The 20,928-nt window shown below is 34.9% G+C and overlaps 1 protein-coding gene across 1 annotated transcript; it reads left to right on the top strand.

The window, feature by feature from the left end:
• The first annotated feature begins 1,496 nt into the window (after positions 1 to 1,496).
• Positions 1,497 to 20,229, top strand: loaf (low-density lipoprotein receptor domain containing lost and found). Its single transcript, XM_077444981.1, has 7 exons — positions 1,497 to 1,559; positions 2,388 to 2,517; positions 7,463 to 7,686; positions 9,874 to 10,018; positions 14,781 to 14,903; positions 19,793 to 19,948; positions 20,039 to 20,229. Exons 1-7 carry the CDS (start codon positions 1,497 to 1,499, stop codon positions 20,227 to 20,229), a joined length of 1,032 nt encoding a protein of 343 aa, XP_077301107.1.
• The last annotated feature ends 699 nt before the right edge of the window (positions 20,230 to 20,928 follow it).

Genomic DNA, 20,928 nt, shown 5'->3' with positions numbered 1-20,928 from the left:
ACCACCAACCACTTTCCCACCGAATTTCATTCACCGAACATTTTAATTTAGCTTATAGCTCAAAGCGATAATATCCACAACACTTTTTTCATACAAAGTGTACATACATACATACGTACAAACAAATTTAATATCAATATGAATATGTGAATAGATCAAAACGAATCATTCGATCAATTTCATACTGCTTTATCAAACAATTTTAATATCCCATTTACATACATACATACATATATGCGTTTATAATATAATATTTCCATATAGCGAACAATCAGATATCGCTTTGACGACAGGTGACGCATCGTAATACTTTTCGCATTTTCCAATCAAATAGGGTTTATAAGTGGCGCGTTCGTTTTTTTTTTAGTTTTTTTTTGCGGCTGGGTGACGACCCGCGTTTTATAACGAGCAATTCGAAAGCGTTTTGTCACCCCTGAGGGAGATGTCGTCGTTAATACGCCGTCGTAAAAACGGCGTTAATCAAACAAATGGCCGTGTAAGGACGCACGGCCTACAGAAGGCCTACGAAACAATAAATGCCCGTTATTGTTGCTTCGCTACGCCGTGTAGAGGCTGTGGCGTAGCACAGTGGCTCGTCTCACATGACTGGCTGGAATTATAATAATTACCTCAACTCAAGTTGAATTTTAATTTTTTTCATACTACATACACCTTAAACATGTTCAATGTATCACGTTCTTATGTAGTATAATGGGATGGACTCCTCCATTTATAATTTAGCAAATTGGACATTTCTAAGATCTGGTGTACGATCCACCTCCACTCCTTCCGGTCTTGTGCCAATTTTAATACAATTTTTAAGGACGATCCCGCCAGTTCTTTAATTTGATCTGACCATCGTGTGGGAGACTTGTTTGCCTTCTTCGTCCTCTTGTTTGCCTTCCCTTTAATGTTCCGGTGATTACCCTTTCCTTGTGATCGGATAAATGCACTCAAGAGGGCCGCACTCTCGAGACATCCAAACTTTCATTGATGCTCAAGAAGAACTAACGTAATAGAATTCAGTAAAAAGCGTTAATGTTATCCGAGGTTGCTAACCCTTTTTTGTGGAATTCAATTGCATAAATTATTCTTGAGCGCCTTTTTAAATTAGGATTTCTCGAAAGGGCGCCATTATTCAGAACAATTCAGGGCATTCTTCCAGTAACCTGGCCAAAGTATGAAATAATTATTTTTCTACATGTTGTGGAGAGTCTTTCTGAGGATGCTCGTGTGTTTTGCAGTCCATGGAATGCGAAACATCCACCTATAGCACCAAATTTCGAAAGCATTTAGCGTATCCCTTTCTTTCTTATTTTTTATCGGACCATGTTGTAGGAGACCGTCCTGTCACTCACCTTCCCTATAGTGTCCGTTGACTTCTAGCTTCTCGAAATTCTCCACATTCTTCCTTGCCATATGGCTAAAGTATAAAAAAATCCTTTCACTACATGTTGTGGAGCCTCTCCAAAACTGCCAGTTCTTTGAGAATGAAGATGTTCGAGCATCTTGCAGTCCATGGAATGCGCAACATCTGCCTCCAACATAACATTTCAAGGGCATATAACTTATATTTTTCTCTAATTTTAGCGTACATATCTCGACTGCATACAATGCAATAAAAAGCACCAGAGACCACACCAGACGCATTTTCTTTTTCCTCATTATACAACGGTTTTTCCATATTTTTCTCAGACTGATCATCGTCGATTTCGCCATTTATATTTCTGATAAGCTAAGTGTTTTGGTCTCCTTCTCTTGAGATCAAAACACTTAGGTTAATAAAATCGTTGACTTCCTCATAGTATTTTAAAGCATTGGGCAAATACTCAAATCTGCCAACGAAGAGGATTTTCATTCTGTTTTTGACCCAAGTTTTAACTCTTTATTTTTATTCTACGAAGTAGCCATTAACGTCTTAACATCGTAATTTGATACACATATACAAAGATAATTCCTATATAAAGAGCATTGTTTTGAAATTTCGATTAATATATTATACGTACATGTTAAATCTCATCAATGTACGCAATTTCTATTCAAAATTTTGATTACAGCAGTATTTCATTTCATATTTACTTAAACTAGCCAGCATATGACTAGGTTAATCTCACGAACAAGACTTGACAGCCGAGCAAGTTTGATAACTAATTTAATCGCGAGCCAGTTTGGCAACTAACCTATGTAATTGCTAGCGAGTATGACATGACAGCCATACTACCATATATCACACAATTTGAATAAATTTGATATATTTCATATGTGATGTAAAAAGTACAAGAAATGCTACAGCTACATTTCGAATGGCTACTATTCAAATTATAAACTTAAAATCCTCTCCGAAACGTTCCATATTATATCATTAATTATGACAATTATGTGCGTAGTTGACATCATCATTGATTGTTTTACCTCCTGACCGCACAGTTCTTTATCAAATGGCTTATATTCCAAGAGCTATACGACTTCTCAGTGTAATTGTTGCTGCTGAGTCTGAATGCGATATTTTCCACCTTAGTGAGCGTAGATTATCGGAGATTATCTTAACCTATCCTTATTTTCATAATTGAATGTGATGTACATATAAGTGGAATTTTGATCTTCTCTCTTCCATTTGGGCCGCACAGGGATGTTTTGTATTTGCAGCTGGTTCTTATTTATCGATACTGGCTGTATGTAGATGCAAGACATTCCCTAATTTGTATTTTATTACCTTACATTTTTTTATTTTATCTGTTACTACCTATATTATAATGCTTTAGTTTTTTTATGATTGTGTATAAATGAATTTTTGTTTGTGTATTTGCATATATTTTTATTTTTCTCATCTCTCTGTATTTTTTCGACCATTGTGGTGCATTGTGGATTCCTGTGATACCACAATAGTCCAAACTTAAATAAATACAAGATCGGATAGCGGAAATTGTTACATCTATCGTCTGGCAACATCACAAGTACAACATCCATAGAAATGACCTATCAATTTGACTTTTTTGCCGGAGCATTTCATCCGAAGCGCCTTACACTCATGGACCACTGCGCATCCCGGCGCCCTGGGGCGACGTCTTGATAGAGGGCTTTTATGGCGTCGTTGTGTCCTTTTAATCTAGCGACGCACCGTAATAGTACGCACATGTGCGTACACGCTATAAATACATATGTCGGCTCGTTTCACGATAATAAATATAAGCATGCGATATTGCGAGCTCTCGCTACAATATTGCCACCACCGAGCCCCCAACCCCCCCACCGGTCGCCTCACAAATGAAACGGTTGACAATAATAATATTAATAATAATGATGATGATGATGATGATGATGATAAACGCGCGAGAGCCGCATAACTCAATAAACAACGCTTCGCAGAAATTGTATATTGTGTGAGCATTTATCGAAGAGCGAGCGTTTGTGGTTTGATCTCTGTAGTTTGAACTGTCTGTTACATTGAAATTATGTACATATGTATGTACATTTGTACATATGAATAATTAGCCTGACGGTTTAGTGAATTCATGTCTGATTACGGTATATTTTCACTTCGGAAATATTATTTATTTATTTATTTATACAGGTATACACCCATTTATTTTTATATACACGACATCTATGGTCAAACATTGACGGCCAATTACAAACATCGATTGATAATCATAGAGACTTCTATGGAAAAATTTGCAGAATTTTATAATTCAGCAAATTCGATATGCTGTAAACTCGAATTTTGCAATAAAATGACAGGGTTGCAAATTGTTTCAATGAAGTCATACAAATTGGAAAATTCTGATAGGAAACGATCGATCTTGGAGTCACATATCCAAGGTCTGGCCAGCAGCACAACGCCAAGGGTTGAACTTGTAACCACACAATTGAAAGCATTACACGCTTACCAATGATCTCTGTATGCTGCAGGTTGATTGTTTAATTATTAGGGAGATATTCAAATTTAATAGAATATGCGAATGAATTCTGACTGACAGAAGTAAACGACCAAAATTTTGTTACTATCAAATTTACCGTTTACCATGCACCATTTTTTTTTTGATCTTTCGATTTAAGATCTTTCGATTTTCGATCTTTGCCTTCTGATATTTGTGTTTTCTGTAATTTAACATTCTGTCTCGTCACGTAGACCCCTTTCTGCCACCCCTTTTCAACTCAATAAAACAGTAGTAAAGACACTTTTTTCACTCCCATGTACTCTCATCCCATAAAAACTAAATATTACAAGTTTTTATACTTTCTCATATATGTACGTTTTTAATTCACTAATAGATTATTTTATATCATATTTTTTATAGTTTCCTTAGGGAGTGCTTTAATGAAATGTAGTATTGAAATTAATCAGCGTAAAGTAATATCTCCTCTCTTTCAAGTTTTAATATTCCCATATCGATAATGAAAAGAGAAATATATATGTACTTGTATTCCATTTAATCAAGCATTTGAATGAACTTTTTAGGTTTTAATTTCAATCGATACTTCAATCATCCGTATCGATACTTCAAAGATTTCTCTCTGGCAAGGTTGTTCCGCTCGTTTACAATTTCAAAAGAAAAAAAATCATATGCGGAAGTAATAGCTACCGATCGCCTCGCGCACTTCTCATCTTGTCTCGTTTTATTTTTTCAATCTTTTCTTCTTCGAAAAAATATCTGCGTTTTAATAGCGAAAGAGGCTTTCGGCATTTTCAATATGAATAGAATTTTGTTTGGCGCTAGTACGACACGATAAAACGAATACGCGAGACGAGGGGAAAAAAAGATGAGAAATTACTTAGTCAAGTGAAAAACCTTGGCCCACTTTTGATACGAGCTTAGTTACCGTTTTATATTGACATACATTTATTGCGGGAAATGTTGTGAATAAATGGCGCGTCACTTATGGGAAAATCTTCCGGAAAATCCTCGGCGGGAGGCAAACGCACGCGTTTCTTAATAAGCGCGGAAGCCTCTTAACATCCTCAAAGTGGATTACGCAATTTCGAATCAGGAACATACATACATACATACATACGTGCAAAAAATGAACCAATTCCACAAGAAATAAAAACATATTTATTTAATATTCAACAAAAGAAAATCAGCATCCTTACGATACAATATCAAATCGATCACTTATATAAAATAGGGACAATTGACGGGAATTTTCACCGTAGACAATTTTCTCAATACGGTCGGTCGGATATAGATTTCTTGGAGATTTTTCCGGGCATCCGGCGTTTCATTGTTCGAGATGTTTGATTTCATTTGCATGGCTGTATTCATATCGCGAAGCTTTCAACTCCCCTTCGTCTTCTCTCTCTCTATAAAGCTAGCAAAGAGAACTCCGGAGTGCTTTTTATGGATTTCAAAGATGAGGGGGCTAAGCCTAGCGTGAAAATGAAATGAAAACCTCGAATTGTACAAAATAAGTTCAACCCTACTTGCAAAATATCAGTTTCTCACTCTTCTATGTATGTACTACTACATACTACCGGTCTTTTTATATCAACATTATAATACCCAAAATGTGTATAGGCATAGTATGACGATGCGAAATTAATTATTTGCTTCGCTTTATTATGTTTCATCGTTTTTTTTTTTCTCTTTATATTATTATGCTCTCTTCTTCGTTTTTCTTTATACCTTGGCCCTTGAGCGCGGGGAGTAATTTAAACATTTTGACACTGACAAATTATCGTTTACTTGCAAGTTTACTGATAAAGCTCGCGCTTAATCGAAAAGCGTTCACGTCAGAAAAGGGCGAGTGGAGCGACATTTATTATTTTCTTTATTTCCGCATTCTCTGTCCTGACGAACCCTTATATTTTATATATCATATCCAGAAATCTGACCGTACTTATGTCCTGTGATATTTTTTATTCGAAAACAGCCATAATTTAATAACTTTTCCGCATACGAAAGCGTACTTGTGTATTTACTTACTATAAATATGTACGTGTGTATATAAAATATACGACACATTTTGATTCAGTTCTCAATGGAGAATTCCGGTATTTTTCATACATATATACATATTTTTTATGATATTTCTCATGTATTATATTTTTTTAATAAAAAAATATAATACATGAGAAATATCATAAAAAATATGTATATATGTATGAAAAATACCGGAATTATATTTTTTTATTAAAAAAATATATTTTACCATTATGCCATTACGGGTTTTTCACATGTAAGCAACACCTATGATATTAAACTTGTGCATATACATATATATGTACATATGTATGTACATATGTACATTTATAAATTACTAGTTGTTTTACCCGGCTTCACTCAGTATTTGTAATATAAACAGCTTAAACATAGCGAATCTAATAGTAAATATTCATTTGTTTTTTTATTAAATTTATTTGGATCGAAAAAAAATATATGCAATCAATCGAACCGTCATAGAAACTGACTTGTTTTTGATTTACAACTAACTATAGTTACAAAATTACAAAGTCTCTTTCGAAATTATATAATAGAACCCGTCCCCATGTCATCATGGAAGTTTTACTTGTTTTCGAAGTTTCCAACCAACAATACTTACATACAAAGTCACTTTCGAAATTATATATTATATACATATATGTATATCAATGCCTTGTTACATACATATGTATGTACGAGTATATTTTTACTGTCCATAGTTATTCCGGTTCGGTGATTATCGGCAGCCGAAATGACCATCATACTAACGATAACTATCATACTAGAGCTCGAGAGCTCGAGTGCCAAATATTCCGTATTCGTGATTTTCATTGCAAAAATTGGGGTTTGCTACAAATAGTTGCTTGTAGCAAACCCCAATGGTTTGAATTTCAGCATTTACGAAAGACGAGATATCCATGGGGTTGCGCAGATGACATTTCGATGTACATTGATGATTGGCAATTCTTAAAATTGAGTTGGATCTTTCTGGCAAGTTTAAAACGGCAAAAGCCGAGACAAAAGTTTGAAATGAGCATAAAGCGAAATTAGCATGCGGCCGCGTATTGTAGCGGAGCGCCAAAAATTGTATTTTGGGCGATCGCAATGTGACTAATAATCCAATTACCGGCTAGTCCCCTGTTTTAAAAGTCACGGCACACCGATACATACATATATACTTTTATATACGTATATATATATACTTTTGTATGGGTCTACGTGACGAGACAGAATTTTAAATTACAGAAAACACAAATATTGGAAGGCAAAGATCGAAAATCGAAAGATCTTAAGTCGAAAGATCAAAAAAAAATGGTGCATGGTAAACGGTAACGGTATCGATCTTTGCCTTCCGATATTTGCGTTTTCTGTAATTTAACATTCTGTCTCGTCACGGAGACCGCTTTTGTATATACATATGTATACATACATATAGGTACTATATAAGTTCACTTTTTGTTATTAATTTTTTATATCATTCAAATGTTGTACATTATAATTAAACCGCTATTAATTATTACATTATTTTTCGTTAATTACAGATTATATGCAATCGCTATGCAAGAATCATTTCCTGCAACAGCTATACCGAAAGATCGATGGCGCGGTACTTTGGTCACAGAACGAGAGGAATCTCGACTGCGTCATCACCTTCCAGACCCACTCCATCCTGCAACGCTTCATGCTGCGCTTCGACATGCTGCAACTGGACTGCAACGACCATCTCCTGGTGTACGACGGAGCCCACGCTGTCGGAACCCACAAGGTAAATAAAACCAATCGCACAATTCAAATTCGTACAGATATTAATTTGCGCTAAGCGGCTGCAATATCGATATCGGCCTTTATCTGTCTGCTGTGGATTAGCGTAAATGATATACGACCGAAGCCTAAATCAACGCTGGCGAATTGCGCATCTCCATAACTCACGGGCTGTCACTGGTGGCCGCCCTGGGGCGAGTTTCCCCCATCCCCGACCGACACACAGTACACCAGCTGAAACTTCTTCATTAACCGCGCTCAAACTTGAAGCAAAAGTTTTCCGTGTCTCGGATGGCTATACCCGTTTTGGAGTAAGATTACCTAGTGGCCTTGCCTGAACTGGAATGGGGTAAGCGTCCCGATTGTAGGAGTGGTCATCCCAGTATAGAAATAAAGCTTGATTGGTCTGAATCCAGACAACTGACAACCATACCAAATTTGATATCATCTGCTATTTCACTAGATTAAAACTCACTTCAAATTTAAAGCAACTGCAAGCTTTTGATTGCAATATGCACATAACAGTACTGTTCTCCATTCGACAACCAATCCTCCAGGAATAAATCAGTCCGATTTCAAATTTTATTTAAAACTATTTCAAATACACTTACACCAAAGCTTTAGACGGCAAAACGCAGTTGATAATATTGGGGATTTTTTTTATTTGATTTGTAAAATGATAATTATCTGAAATTTTACAGTCAATGTTTATTTTTAATTTAGACGAGTGCCACAAGGGATGCGCGCTAGTCGCTCTATCTATTTTTTATAATTATATTAAAATATTCTCCATTTAATTAAATTTATTATTTTTAATTTAAATTATTTTTATAATGGAACAGTAATTTTGATATTTTACTTATTGATCGTATTTAAAAATTTTGAATAAATATATAATAGGGGGGGGGGCAGATTTGCCCCCGGGCGCAAACTACCCTAAATACGGTTCTGCATACAACATATGTATGCTGTTAGTTTGAAATGAAGACCAGGAACTAAACTATTATATTTTAGATAAAATTAAAAAAAAACTACATGCGTATTTTATTTTAGTATTCATTACAGTGGGATAGCTACAAAATTGATTCTTATTAGTTAAAAATATAAAGCAATTTCCCAAGTTCGGCGTTTGAAGTGATCATTGGATTTGTGAATCCAGGTCAATCGTTTCCTATCAGAATTTGCCAATTTATCTGATTTTCATTGAAACGATTCCAACAAATCGGCAACCTCACCCATTTTTTCGCAAATCTCGAATTTCGCTGAATTGTTTAAAAATGCTACAAATTTACAAATTTGACCATAGATGTATCTGTGGGTGTTAATTGATGTGTATTTACTTTGTATAATATTTGCTTTTTTGATCTTTCGACTTTCGATGCCGTCATGCAAACCCGTCTCAGATACCGTGATATATTACATATATAACTGCTGTATAATATGAATAGATCGTGTCGGTTACTATTGTTTCGGATACGCCACATACACATTATGTAATATATGAATGTATCCATATAGAATGTACTAAAGAATATTTTTCTTACTGCTGTTTGCGTGCAGTTTCCCGCTTAACCAATACTGGTATTAACGATCTTTAATATACGAGCAATGGAAAGACCAAATAGTTGCAGGAAATTACACATCTCAGTATATATGTATGTATGTTGCTCTTGGAGCCAATATGACAATAGATCTGTCATGAAGATACTACAAAAAAGCTGTATCGTTCTTATTGCGAAACGGGTATACGAAGATAGATGGCAAGGGTGGGGGAAAAAACCGGCTAAGCAAACTGTCCGGTCGAATGTTCCAAGTTGTAAGATCTAATGAGACGTGTATCGATAAATCCGACGTGTTAATTGAGACGTCTCGATCAATAACGGTGGTGGATCATCTCGCCCATTATATTACGCACAGCATCATCGAAATGGACGTCGCTCGAGGTGTTATTAAATTATTATCGTGCATTATTATAATGTGGCCGCGATTCGACGCCATTAATGCGTAAACGGACGATCGGCAAACTTAAAGCATATTATAATGGCCTATCGAGATGCGAAACAGATTAAAAGCTGTGGTGAGCGTTTACCCGGCGATCAGTAATTACATTTTACTACGTATAAGTAGTTGTGAAGTGTTCTTGATTGGACAGTTTGTTTTTAACGTTGCGTGTTGTTTTGGTTTGTTTCAGGCGGATTTGTCGTGTCGTAATACGAAGCAAACTGTGGGTGCACTCTTCACCAGAACGAACTTCGTGACTTTGAAATACGTCACGGACAACTGGGGCACAGAATCCAATGGATTCAAACTGGTCATCACTGCCGTTAAAGACCCAAGTAAGTATCGGTTTTGAATAGTTTCTTAATTATTGTCAGCTGCACTCCATTCAATGTCCACTCTGAGCAAAACTCACCCATCTAACACCGCACGTATTCCACTCATCCCACTTGTGGTCCTTCTTGTATCCTCTGCACTCCTTCGGGTACCATTCTAGGGCTTCTCTTGTTCACCTTTCATCTATTCTTCTAACTTAATTGCCAATTTAATCTCTTAATTCGAACATACCCATTCCATTTCATTTCCCGCCTCTTTTCATTATACTGGGGAAACAACGTTCCGTACTTCTTTCAGTGAATTTAAGTGCACTTTATGCAACATTCAATTTATGCAGCATTCAATCCTAAGTTCATTACATCCATGCATCATTTTTTACTTTTTTATTTATTATGCGCTGTAAATGTTTTGTACTGGTAGGTAAATTGAGGTTTTTATTAGTTTCATTTCGTCAGTTAGTCTGAAAAACTTCCTACACTCTTCCGATCGCTTTGAAACTTTGCCATTTTGTGAGGCTTGGCCGCCGATAGAGATTTCAATTGAGTCTGCTCAAGTCGATGGTGAAATATAATCGTAATAAGCACGTTTAAGAATCCAAAAATTTTGGAGACGGTGACAGGTTGACCCATTGTCAATAGCCAGTAGCCTTAGTTGTTTGACTTTCAGCCCCCCACTCGTATTGTCAGATTTTAATTGTTTAAACGCCTATAACTTCATCATTTTCACACTAAATTTGCATTATAGGCTCTCATTATCTCTCATATATATTTTTACTTCACTAATAGGTTATATAAAAATATAATGAATGATAAAAATGTGTTTTTATAAAATTTAAATGGCCGTTACGGTGACGTCAAATGGCCGTTGTTTGACGTCTCTTTTCGATCTCATCTTTGTTTTCAACTCTCTGATTTCAACTTTTTGGATTGATTTTGGACTAAGAGCGTCTCTTCCGAGCTGTGATATTTACTATCATAAATTTACTTAAACTCTTGCGGCTTGTAATTAATATATACGTGTATTTATACCTACATTTATATAATGTACACAGTTAGCCATCATTTGCTTTGAATGTGAATATATTTTTTTAGAATAAGACATATCTTTTAATAATTGAAACTGTCTTTATGCACGGTAGAGTTAATAGATTTTTTTGCGACTGAATGCATCATGAAAATTTCTTCTTTGTGCCATTGAACATTAAAAAGGCGCTCATCTTCCCTCCTCCCCTCCCCCCATCCACCTTCTCACTTAATTATGAATTTCTTGAAAAACTAAGTTTCTGGCTTATCGTATTTATGTATGTGTATATATTTTGCATAAGGTAGATTCACTTATATATTACACGGTCATTCCATTTTCTTTGATAAATAAAATAGTCAATGCCGTATTCTATTCTCAAAATCCGTTCTATATTTGAACAGATTCATCCAATCCATTGTATCAAACGCTAGAAATGTATCGGGTCTGAAATAGCAACGTCAATCACACATCTTTATTTAGAACTGCACGTTATTCAAACAAACTACCTTGGTATGTATGTATGTACTACTATAGGTGTGGCAGATGTATCTTATTCCGTCCATATTCGTCGGAAGTGTGCCACCGGCCCTGCCCTATTTGATATGGCAGTTTATGTATTATAGTATTATGCTACAATATTAACCCTTAAACCGTTTCCTGAGCGGCGAGGGTCTGATCGATCGCTGCAGTTTTCGTACACGTATGAATTTGTAAAGGATCGAACGATCGCACATTCTGTTGGACCCTACGATTTATAACATATCGCCAGCTTGGGTATATAACTTTAGTATATAAATATAAGGGGTGTGATCAGAAAACCCGATAAATGTTGGTGATACGCACAGTTTTGAGATGGATTAAATATACTGATCAACAAAAATCACGTATTTTACTTACCAGAGCGGAGATTAAATCAATCTTTACCAAGTTTGACCCACTGAATTCGAATATGATAATATTTTTTTATTTGCCTAATCTCGTTTGAGAGATATGAGCATTTTAAAATATGTACAATTTTTTTATGATGTTTGCACTTTATTCTTTTGCAGTCATTAATTCAAAATCTAGTATTATTGTACTTAAAGTAAGTACTGGAATCAATAGTAAGCTAGATAACCTATTATAAGTATTTCAAAGCAAAAAACCAACCGTTGTGAATGTAGTGAAATTTATAGAACTAGTCCAATAAATGATAGTTCGAGAGAAAATATTTTTGACTAAAATTTTGTCAATTATTCATATTCTATTGATTCCAATACTTCTTTTGGCACGGCAATACCAGAAAATTTGCTAAATAATTAACTATATATAAAATTCGCTAGAAAATTAATTATAAATATTTTAAAGCAATAAAAAATCAATATTAATAAAATCACTTTTGGCACAGCAATACCAGACTTTGAATTAAAGATTGCAAAAGCCAAAAATCTATTTAAATTGTTAATTTTTTTAATAACCCATATTTCATAAATGAGAGAAAGCCAACAAAAAATACTGTTATATTCGAATTAAGTGTGCTTAGCTTAGTAAAGATCGATAAGTTTCCGCTCCGGTATTTTTTTTGTTGCTCGGTGCCATATTTAAATAAGAACCTTTAACTAGACTGATTTTTATAATCATCCAATCAAGAGTATGACATGAACTCCAGCAATGACAATTCAAAACATATTCTTGAGCTTGGTGCAAAACTTTAAGCTTTCATTAATCGTGCTAAATTTTCCATGTTGACATAAAAAGCAGTAAAGATATTATCTGAGCACCGTTTTATCCCTCGCTTGGTGTGCAGTGCATGCATTCACCGTATTTTTCGATCACACCTCATATATCAAAAACCTACAGGCCATTAACCGACGTTTCGTTGAACTCTATCACATTCGAGTATAACAATCCGCTGTTTGCTCACGATAGTGGAGCACATAACACAGAGAATGGGGCTTTGTCAACGGTTGCGATGATAAATGATAAGGGAAATGCACAACAGCGTGCGCCAACTTTCATAGTTAATCGCTTTTCCGCTAATCGTTCCGTGGACTGGGAAAAATCAACTGTCACAGATGAATATGAACGCCCTTTTTGTGCCGTATTAATACAAACAGCTTTTAAATGCTCTTTTTGGACAAGCATGTTCTCATATCTAGCGCTGGAGGTTTTCCCGCGAGCAAAGAAGTACTAAATCGCGTGACGTTAATCGCAGGAAATATGAAAGCTTGCCGGAATTATATTGTAAAATGCATCGTTTATCAAAAACTTTAAATTGTATTTACTGAGCTACGCTAATGAACCATATCCAAGCAATACCAACTGCAATGCTTTTCTGTTTCATGTCATGCTTTTCGTTTTTTAATTGGACTATGACTCGTATGTAACTTCTATTGTAACGTGTATTCGGATGTATCTACATACATATGTAGCTTAAATTTGGTTTGCAAATATAATTGCGATTTCTTTTTCTTCTTCTTATCTTAGCCTTATCCCATTTATTTGGGGTCGGCTCTCTTAGTGTAGCATATTCAGCGTCGTCTTCTCTATTTTGTCTCTGATGGTAGTTTGGCATCTTTAACATTATTCATAACGACTCCTAACCACTTAGGTATCAGCCTACCGAGTCTTGGGTGATTTTCCATTTCCAGAACTATATGGTCCCTTGGTATTCGCATAACGAGGCCATGCCATCTGAGACGACTCTCTTGTAGAGAGTTGAGATTTGAAATTGCGATTTCCTTTTAATGTGTTAAATTTAGCTTAAACTTTATTTCAATTAGCATTTGTTTATCTACATATGTGTTACATACATATATCATTATCATCATCCAATACATTATTAAAGGTTTCTATGTTAGTTTTTCGAATTTCATTCACCCAACTTGCTTACTGTTTTCTTTTCATCCTTCTTTAACATTCATGAAGAATAATAATTGAAATATGGATAAAGTACTAAAATGGTACCCAAAAGTGTGTAAAACTATGCAGGAAAGCCTACAAGTGAGATGAATGGATGACGCAAAGAAAATGTGTAAGGTTAGATAGATGAGTGTTTCCCAGAAAAGAGATGGAAACATGTTGAAAAGACCTGCGTTTATTAATGGATGACTAAATTAGAAGATGAATAAACTTTTATTCTCATTTAACAGTAGTTTTAAATATGTGCATACATTAATATGTAGGTGCGCTTAAAAACTTTTGATATTTAGCTTTCTGCTTTGCCAATAAGAAATATAGATATGTATGTACTGTGTACATATATTTCTTATTAATGTATTTTTATAAAATCCAACCTCTATATTTGGCGAGATTTACAACCCCTGGTACGTAAATATACATATAACATAATTGAATACACTGAATCGTTGTTTTATATGTATGTCAGTAATAAAAATGCAGCAAATCAAATTTGCGTATATAGTATTACGTCTATAGAAAATAAAAATGGGCGTGCTGAAACGACGACGTCACACCGTAAAATCTCGACTGATATTCGGTTTATTGCCAAGAGTGGATACCCTCGAAGGTACTTATTTGCATACTTCCACTGTTGAATGTCCAAAATTACAAAATTTACTAGGCACTAAATTCGCCCATATAAAAAAAATCGTAAAATCAGAACAGCGCAAAGTGAATCCCAAAACGTCGACTATTAAATTTTGTTTTCTTTAGATTAAATCGACGTGATTTCAACTCTTGTTTATATACATGTGAAGAAGGAATTTCTTGTTTATTTAATTTTTTTTTATTTTTTTGCAGAACATGGATGCAAGGACTTCAGGTGTAGTCATCGCGAGTTCTGCATCAGCGCTGATCTCATATGCGATGGAGTCAACCATTGCGTGGACGGATCAGATGAAACTTCCAGCACTTTATGCCAAAGTATGACTATTTTTTAATTATCTATTATTTATATGTATGTATATATTCCATTTTTCAATCTAAATCTCGATTCCTATTTGGTCGAAAAACTTTGCTATAAACCTCTAACAAACGTGGACTTTAAAATACGTGATTCTTATTCTTCAGTTCAATAAGAATCGTGTATTATCTATTACCTATATATTTTTTTAAAACACTGAAACAATTTAGTAGGTTTGTTCTACAGTTTCTTATTATTTTTTTTCTATTTGTTGCTTTTTTTCTCGTTTGCTGAGCGTGGTGGTAGTTGGTGTCATATTGGATTTGATTGACGACCCCCCTCTTTCCTCCCGGTTCTGTGTCAAGTTAAGGGATGATCACGCCAGTTCCTTGATTTGGTCAGATCATCTCTTGGGAGACCATCCCCTCGCTCGCCTTCTCTCCAGCGATCTGGTGACTACCAGCCTCTCCAGATTCTCCACATTGTTCCTGGCCATATGGCCAAAGTATGAAAGAACCCTTTTCCTACATAATGTGAACAATCTCTGAAAGAGACTGCCTGCTCTTTGAAGATGCGGCCCATAGTATGCGCAATATCTGTCTCCAGCACCACATTTCGAATGCATCTATGTAGAATGTCCTTTCTCTATTTTTCGGGGTCCATTTTTTGACTCCTTACAACGCAATGGGGAACAACAGAGATTGCACCAGACGGATTTTCGTTATTTTTAAAACAGATAGGTTCTTTCATATTTTTACCAGACTGACCATCGCGTTTTCGCCATTCCTACTCTTCCACGGATTTCCGATTGTCATCCTCCTTACCTTGAGATCAAGCCACCTAGGTAGATAAAGTCGTGGACTATCTCATAGTCTTTTAGAGCGTTGAGCGTTGTCAACGAATAGGATTTTTGTTTACATCTAAATCCAGGTGTCTACTTTCTATCACTACTCTACGAAGTAGTTCATTCTCATTGTTGACCATTACCGTCGTGTCGTCTGCAAATCTTATGTTAGAAATCTTTCTGCTGCCTATTGTTATTCCACTTCCCCATCCGTCGATAAATCTTCTCATTATGTATTCCCCCATACATATATATTAAAAATATCAGTAGAGAGTATACATTCCAAAAGATACTCAAATATTCTTATTATTGCTGTATAATGTATATAAAAATTATGAATAAATGTTATCCGCCATTATTGAACAGCCATCTCTTCTAAGACCTTCCATGGACAATTCCAATTGACTAAGTCGAAAGATTTTTTGTGTAATCTATGAAACTAATTATTACGGGAAACTTGAACTTTCCACTTTTCTCGATTATTTGATGTATATTTAAAAACTTCTACTCGCGTGCCTCGGCCTTTGGTAAATCCAGCTTATTACTTGCTGTATTATAATATAAATCATATTTAGACATTTAACTTCTCTGGTGAGTATTCTTTGTTGCAAAAAGTATCTGACTTTAATGTAACTTAAAATTTCATGTATTAATTTGTAATTTGTATTTGGTCCTTTCGAATAAGCAAAGTTTGACTCGTATATTCATAATATTTCGTCGAAAATGGGTTTCGTATTATGTTTGCATAATATTGGATCTCTCGCACGACGAACGTAGTACAAGAAACTGGAGAACTTTTGCTCGACGTAAAGTTTGAATTTCAAAGGAGCGTTTTAGAAAGCGTTGAATGTAGAGAATCACGGTATTTCGAATACTTGGCGAGGGCTTAGAAAACTTTCAAAGAAATTTTAACACCGTTTAATGAAAACATTCAATGGAAAATTTTCACAAGCCTCCGCGGAAAACAAACCATTAAGGAATTGCGTAAAATCAAACAGAAACCGTCTCCTGTACTGTCTGAATCTAGTATCAGACCTGTTCCTCCATCCCTGTCTACCCTTGTCGCCCATGTCAGCCCTATTCTTTATTCTTTCTCGTGTCTCAGTCGCCTTTGCCTGCGACCTCTTCTTTATATAATACTTTCCTTAAAACTCTTAGTTGTTTATCTTTTAAATGCCTCAGCGCGGGCGAAACGCTTAAACAAAGATTAAACGTATCACCTCATCACAAAGTAGGTCTCATCCAGCTCCAGAATTATTCTTTGACAACTTTGTCTTTGACACCCTCGCTACAAAGTATGAGAGTGAGAGAGAGGTGGTTTATTTTGTCATCGTCATTTAATTTTCACCGTCGGCGAATTTTTTTGTTCCACAAAGGATCGAGAAAGATGCGTTAATTATACGCGAACCTTCGTCGTTTGATGGTTTCCAATGGAGATATATATATGTATGTAGCAGATGGCTACAAGTCTGGCTTTTCTGTTGTATTCTAAGCAATTCTATGGCTTTGAGTTTGTGCATTTTTCAAAAATAAAAACGAATTAAATTGGGAGTCGGAAACGGCGGATGGGGGAAAATTGCAGAACCGTGCAAAAGTTCTGACAAATGAAATCGTGAAAGTTTTCCTCCGGTCCGAGGAAAATAAGATTTTTCTATTTAGTGCCGCTGTGTAGTGCAACTTGCCGAGAAAAATACTACTTTACCTGTGTTTTGTATTCGCTAGACGCGAAATTAAAATAAGGCTTCGAAAAACGTACGATAAAAGTACTGGACGCATTTTCTTTTACTGCTTTATAAAATACGGTTATTGTCTATCTATATTTGTACGTGATTTTATTGCTTTTATTTTACGTTCAGCTCTTTCCATTTATAAGGAAAAATATGCACATCTGTATATGTACAGGTCATATGCAAATATTTACGATTAAGTACTGTATCGTCATCTGTTCACAACATTAACCTTTCATTGTAATAATTCAATGAAAATTGAAACAGTACACATGATAAAAAGTGAGTCTTTACAATGTTAAGTATAATATATTTTATCGATTAAGGCAAATTTAATATTTTAGATTGCATACATATGTTGTGGTATGATCATAGTTATTTAAAATTTCCTCAATATGTATGGATATGTCTTATGAAAATCCATATGTTTTAAATACAACTTCATGTTCAAATTTATCAAAAATGTATCCATAGATGTGTCTATGTTGCTCTGTTAAAATTATTCTATAAATTTTATATCGGTGTTTGCAATTGGCCAGGAAGGTGCATTGGGGTTTACCTGTTAGGCCTTCCTGGTATATATGTGTATGTAAAAAAAAAATAAGAAATAAATCATTGAATGTCCAACTAACTTTTGTATGGGATATCTCAGTTCAGTTTTATATATTAAAATAACCATCAAAGACACTCATTGTGTGGTCATCTTCCGCAACGATTATAGTCATAATATATATATATATATATAAATATATATATATATATATATATATATATATATATATATATATATATATATATATATATATATATATATATATATATATATATATATATATATATATATATATATATTTCTGAACATATTTCTTTTATTACCAACAAAGCATTTAAATCTCTTGGATTCCTACTCCGCTCAACAAAACCCTTTAATGATCCTTATGTACTAAAATTACTTTATTTTTCCTTTGTAAGGTCTCACCTTGAATTTGCCTCAATTATCTGGTCACCTTTTTATTTATCCCATATTAATTGTATTGAGAAAGTTCAACTTAAATTTATTAAATCCTTACGCTACCTTTTTCCTACCTATACCCATTCTACTGTTTCCGACATTTTAAAAATCCTTTCTTTTAACAATCTTTCTGTCAGGCTACGACATACTGATCCTATATTCTTCTTTAAGCTCATAAATGGTTTCCTTGATTGTTCTGATTTACTGAATAAGGTTAATTTCAGAATCCCAGTTCGGTACTCTAGACGCGTTGCACTCTTTTCACTTGATCCTTTCAATACTAATTCCCAAAAATATTTTTATCTGCAGCGCGTTTATCGTATGTTTAACGGAGAGCTGAATGAGGTTGATCTATTTGGTATTTCCCTACATCAATTCAGGTCTAACATCAAGAGAATCTTGACCGATAGATTCATTTCTTCTCCTATTCTATTTTTCCAATATTTCCAATGTTTTTATACTTTAGTTTAGTTATGTAATGTGCTATTTAATCATATTATAGCTTTCATTCTTTTCCTTTTCATTTGTTTATTTTGTATTTACCTTTTTCATTTGTTTTATATTTGTAAATTTCAATTTCTTCTTATATATTCTATTTTATAACCTTTTCCAAATATTTTAATACTATAGTTTAATCATGCAATGTTCTACATATTTTGTCATGCCTTTATTATTTACTTTTTAATTTGTTTCCCTTATATTTATCTTTTTCATTTTTGTAAAAATCTATTATTGGACTCGGATGTTACATATATTATTTATTTACTATTTGTTTTTTTATACATATCTATGTATGTACATCCTGTCTGTTGATTTTTCAATTAATAAAATAAATAAAATAAATAGTCCGGAAAACTTTCCCGTCGGAGAACATAATAGTTGTATCTAATAAAAACTTCTATAAAACAAGATCTTCCAGAAAAATTTCTCACAAATTCCTTACAATTATTCTTTTGTCAATAATTAACAATAATATATAAATGAACTGAATTCGTGAAAATAGTCTGTGGGTAGTCAATTTTGATTTGGAACCGTCACAACACTACAACAGATAAATCTAGATAAATTTAACTTGAATAAAAACTAGATCATGAAAACGGGATCAGTAATCGAATCAGTCAAAATCTCGAGTTCGAATTTTCGCATGATCACAAAACTTCATCTATTGTTACTACGTACATAGATAAAGTAAAAACTATATAAAATTAGCAAACTCTCTCTATTTAAAATTACTACTGACCCGTTGCGTGAAAGACCATGTTGGTACATAGTTTGTAGATGTAACACGTTTATTGTTTTTAACAGTTTTTTTTTTTTAATATTTAGATCAAGAAAGCGGGAACATCTTGGGATTGGAACTACCATGGCTAGTGGTAGGTGGTGTGAGCGCGTTATTGGTGGTATGCGCGTGCGTGGCGGCACTCGCGCTATGCCTATGCCGAAGAACGCGACCAAACCATGCGGACAACCCGCAGCTTCAGCGTAAGCATTCATTCAAAAATATTATTTTTATTAAAAAAAAAAAAAACATTATTTATTTTGACATGTTTCCTTCTTTGTGATATAGTTCAGCAGATGTACGGGTCAAACGGCTCTGCGGGAAAGCAGGGCGGGCCGCAGCAACAGACAGAGCTGCCGGGAAACTGGCGGCGCCCTGCGGGGCGGGGCGGGGCGCGGCGGGCGCGCCCCCGCAGGCCCCCGGCCGCGCGCTGAGGCCCGCCGCCGCACCGGCCGCGCCACACAAAGACGAGTGGTTCGTCTAGCGACAGGTAATGACAAATAAATAATCAACCAAAATAAGAAGAAGGCAAAAAAAAAACCTGTCAAATCGGTCAATTTTAACTGCCAAAAGCATCAAGTCCCCTCTGGACCCAAAGAACACCCTTCTGATATAAATAAGAAATGATACTATGTAATTTTAAAACATTGTAGATAAACCCCCGCGACTGGAGGGCTTCCACTCTCGGGAATCGATCAATCTTCCCGTGGTAGGAATCCCTCCAGGGGAATCACTTGTCGATGGCGAGTAACCAGCAGCGTGGTCTAGTGGTGAATGTTGAATTATTTCGTACTTGATGTTACGAGTTCGAATCCCCGCTAAGTCTCGCTGTTGGCCAGACCTTGATTTGTCTAGGTCGATCGTTTCTTATCAGAATTTGCCAATTTTTCTGATTTTCATTGAAACGATTCCTGTAAAATTGGCGTTTCCTTCCCAATTTTCTGTTGCGAACCTTTAGTTATTGTTATTTTATTTTTATTTTATTTTATTTTTTACATATATACCAGGAAGGCCTTACAGGTGCGCCTTCCTGGCCAATTACAAATACAAATGCAGCATTTTTATTATAAGTCGTTGAATTGCGAGACACTGAAAAAACTCGCAAATTAACGAGACATCTATGAATTGTACATAAACTTTTATTGTACATCAATCAAATTTCAAATAGTGGTGACTTAGTAGG

The sequence above is a fragment of the Arctopsyche grandis genome, chromosome 13 (genome assembly GCF_051622035.1).
Source record: "Arctopsyche grandis isolate Sample6627 chromosome 13, ASM5162203v2, whole genome shotgun sequence".
Classification (NCBI taxonomy): Eukaryota; Metazoa; Arthropoda; class Insecta; order Trichoptera; family Hydropsychidae; genus Arctopsyche; species Arctopsyche grandis.
The sequence above is the reverse complement of the archived record's forward strand: the minus strand, read 5'-3'. Positions and strand labels throughout refer to the sequence as shown.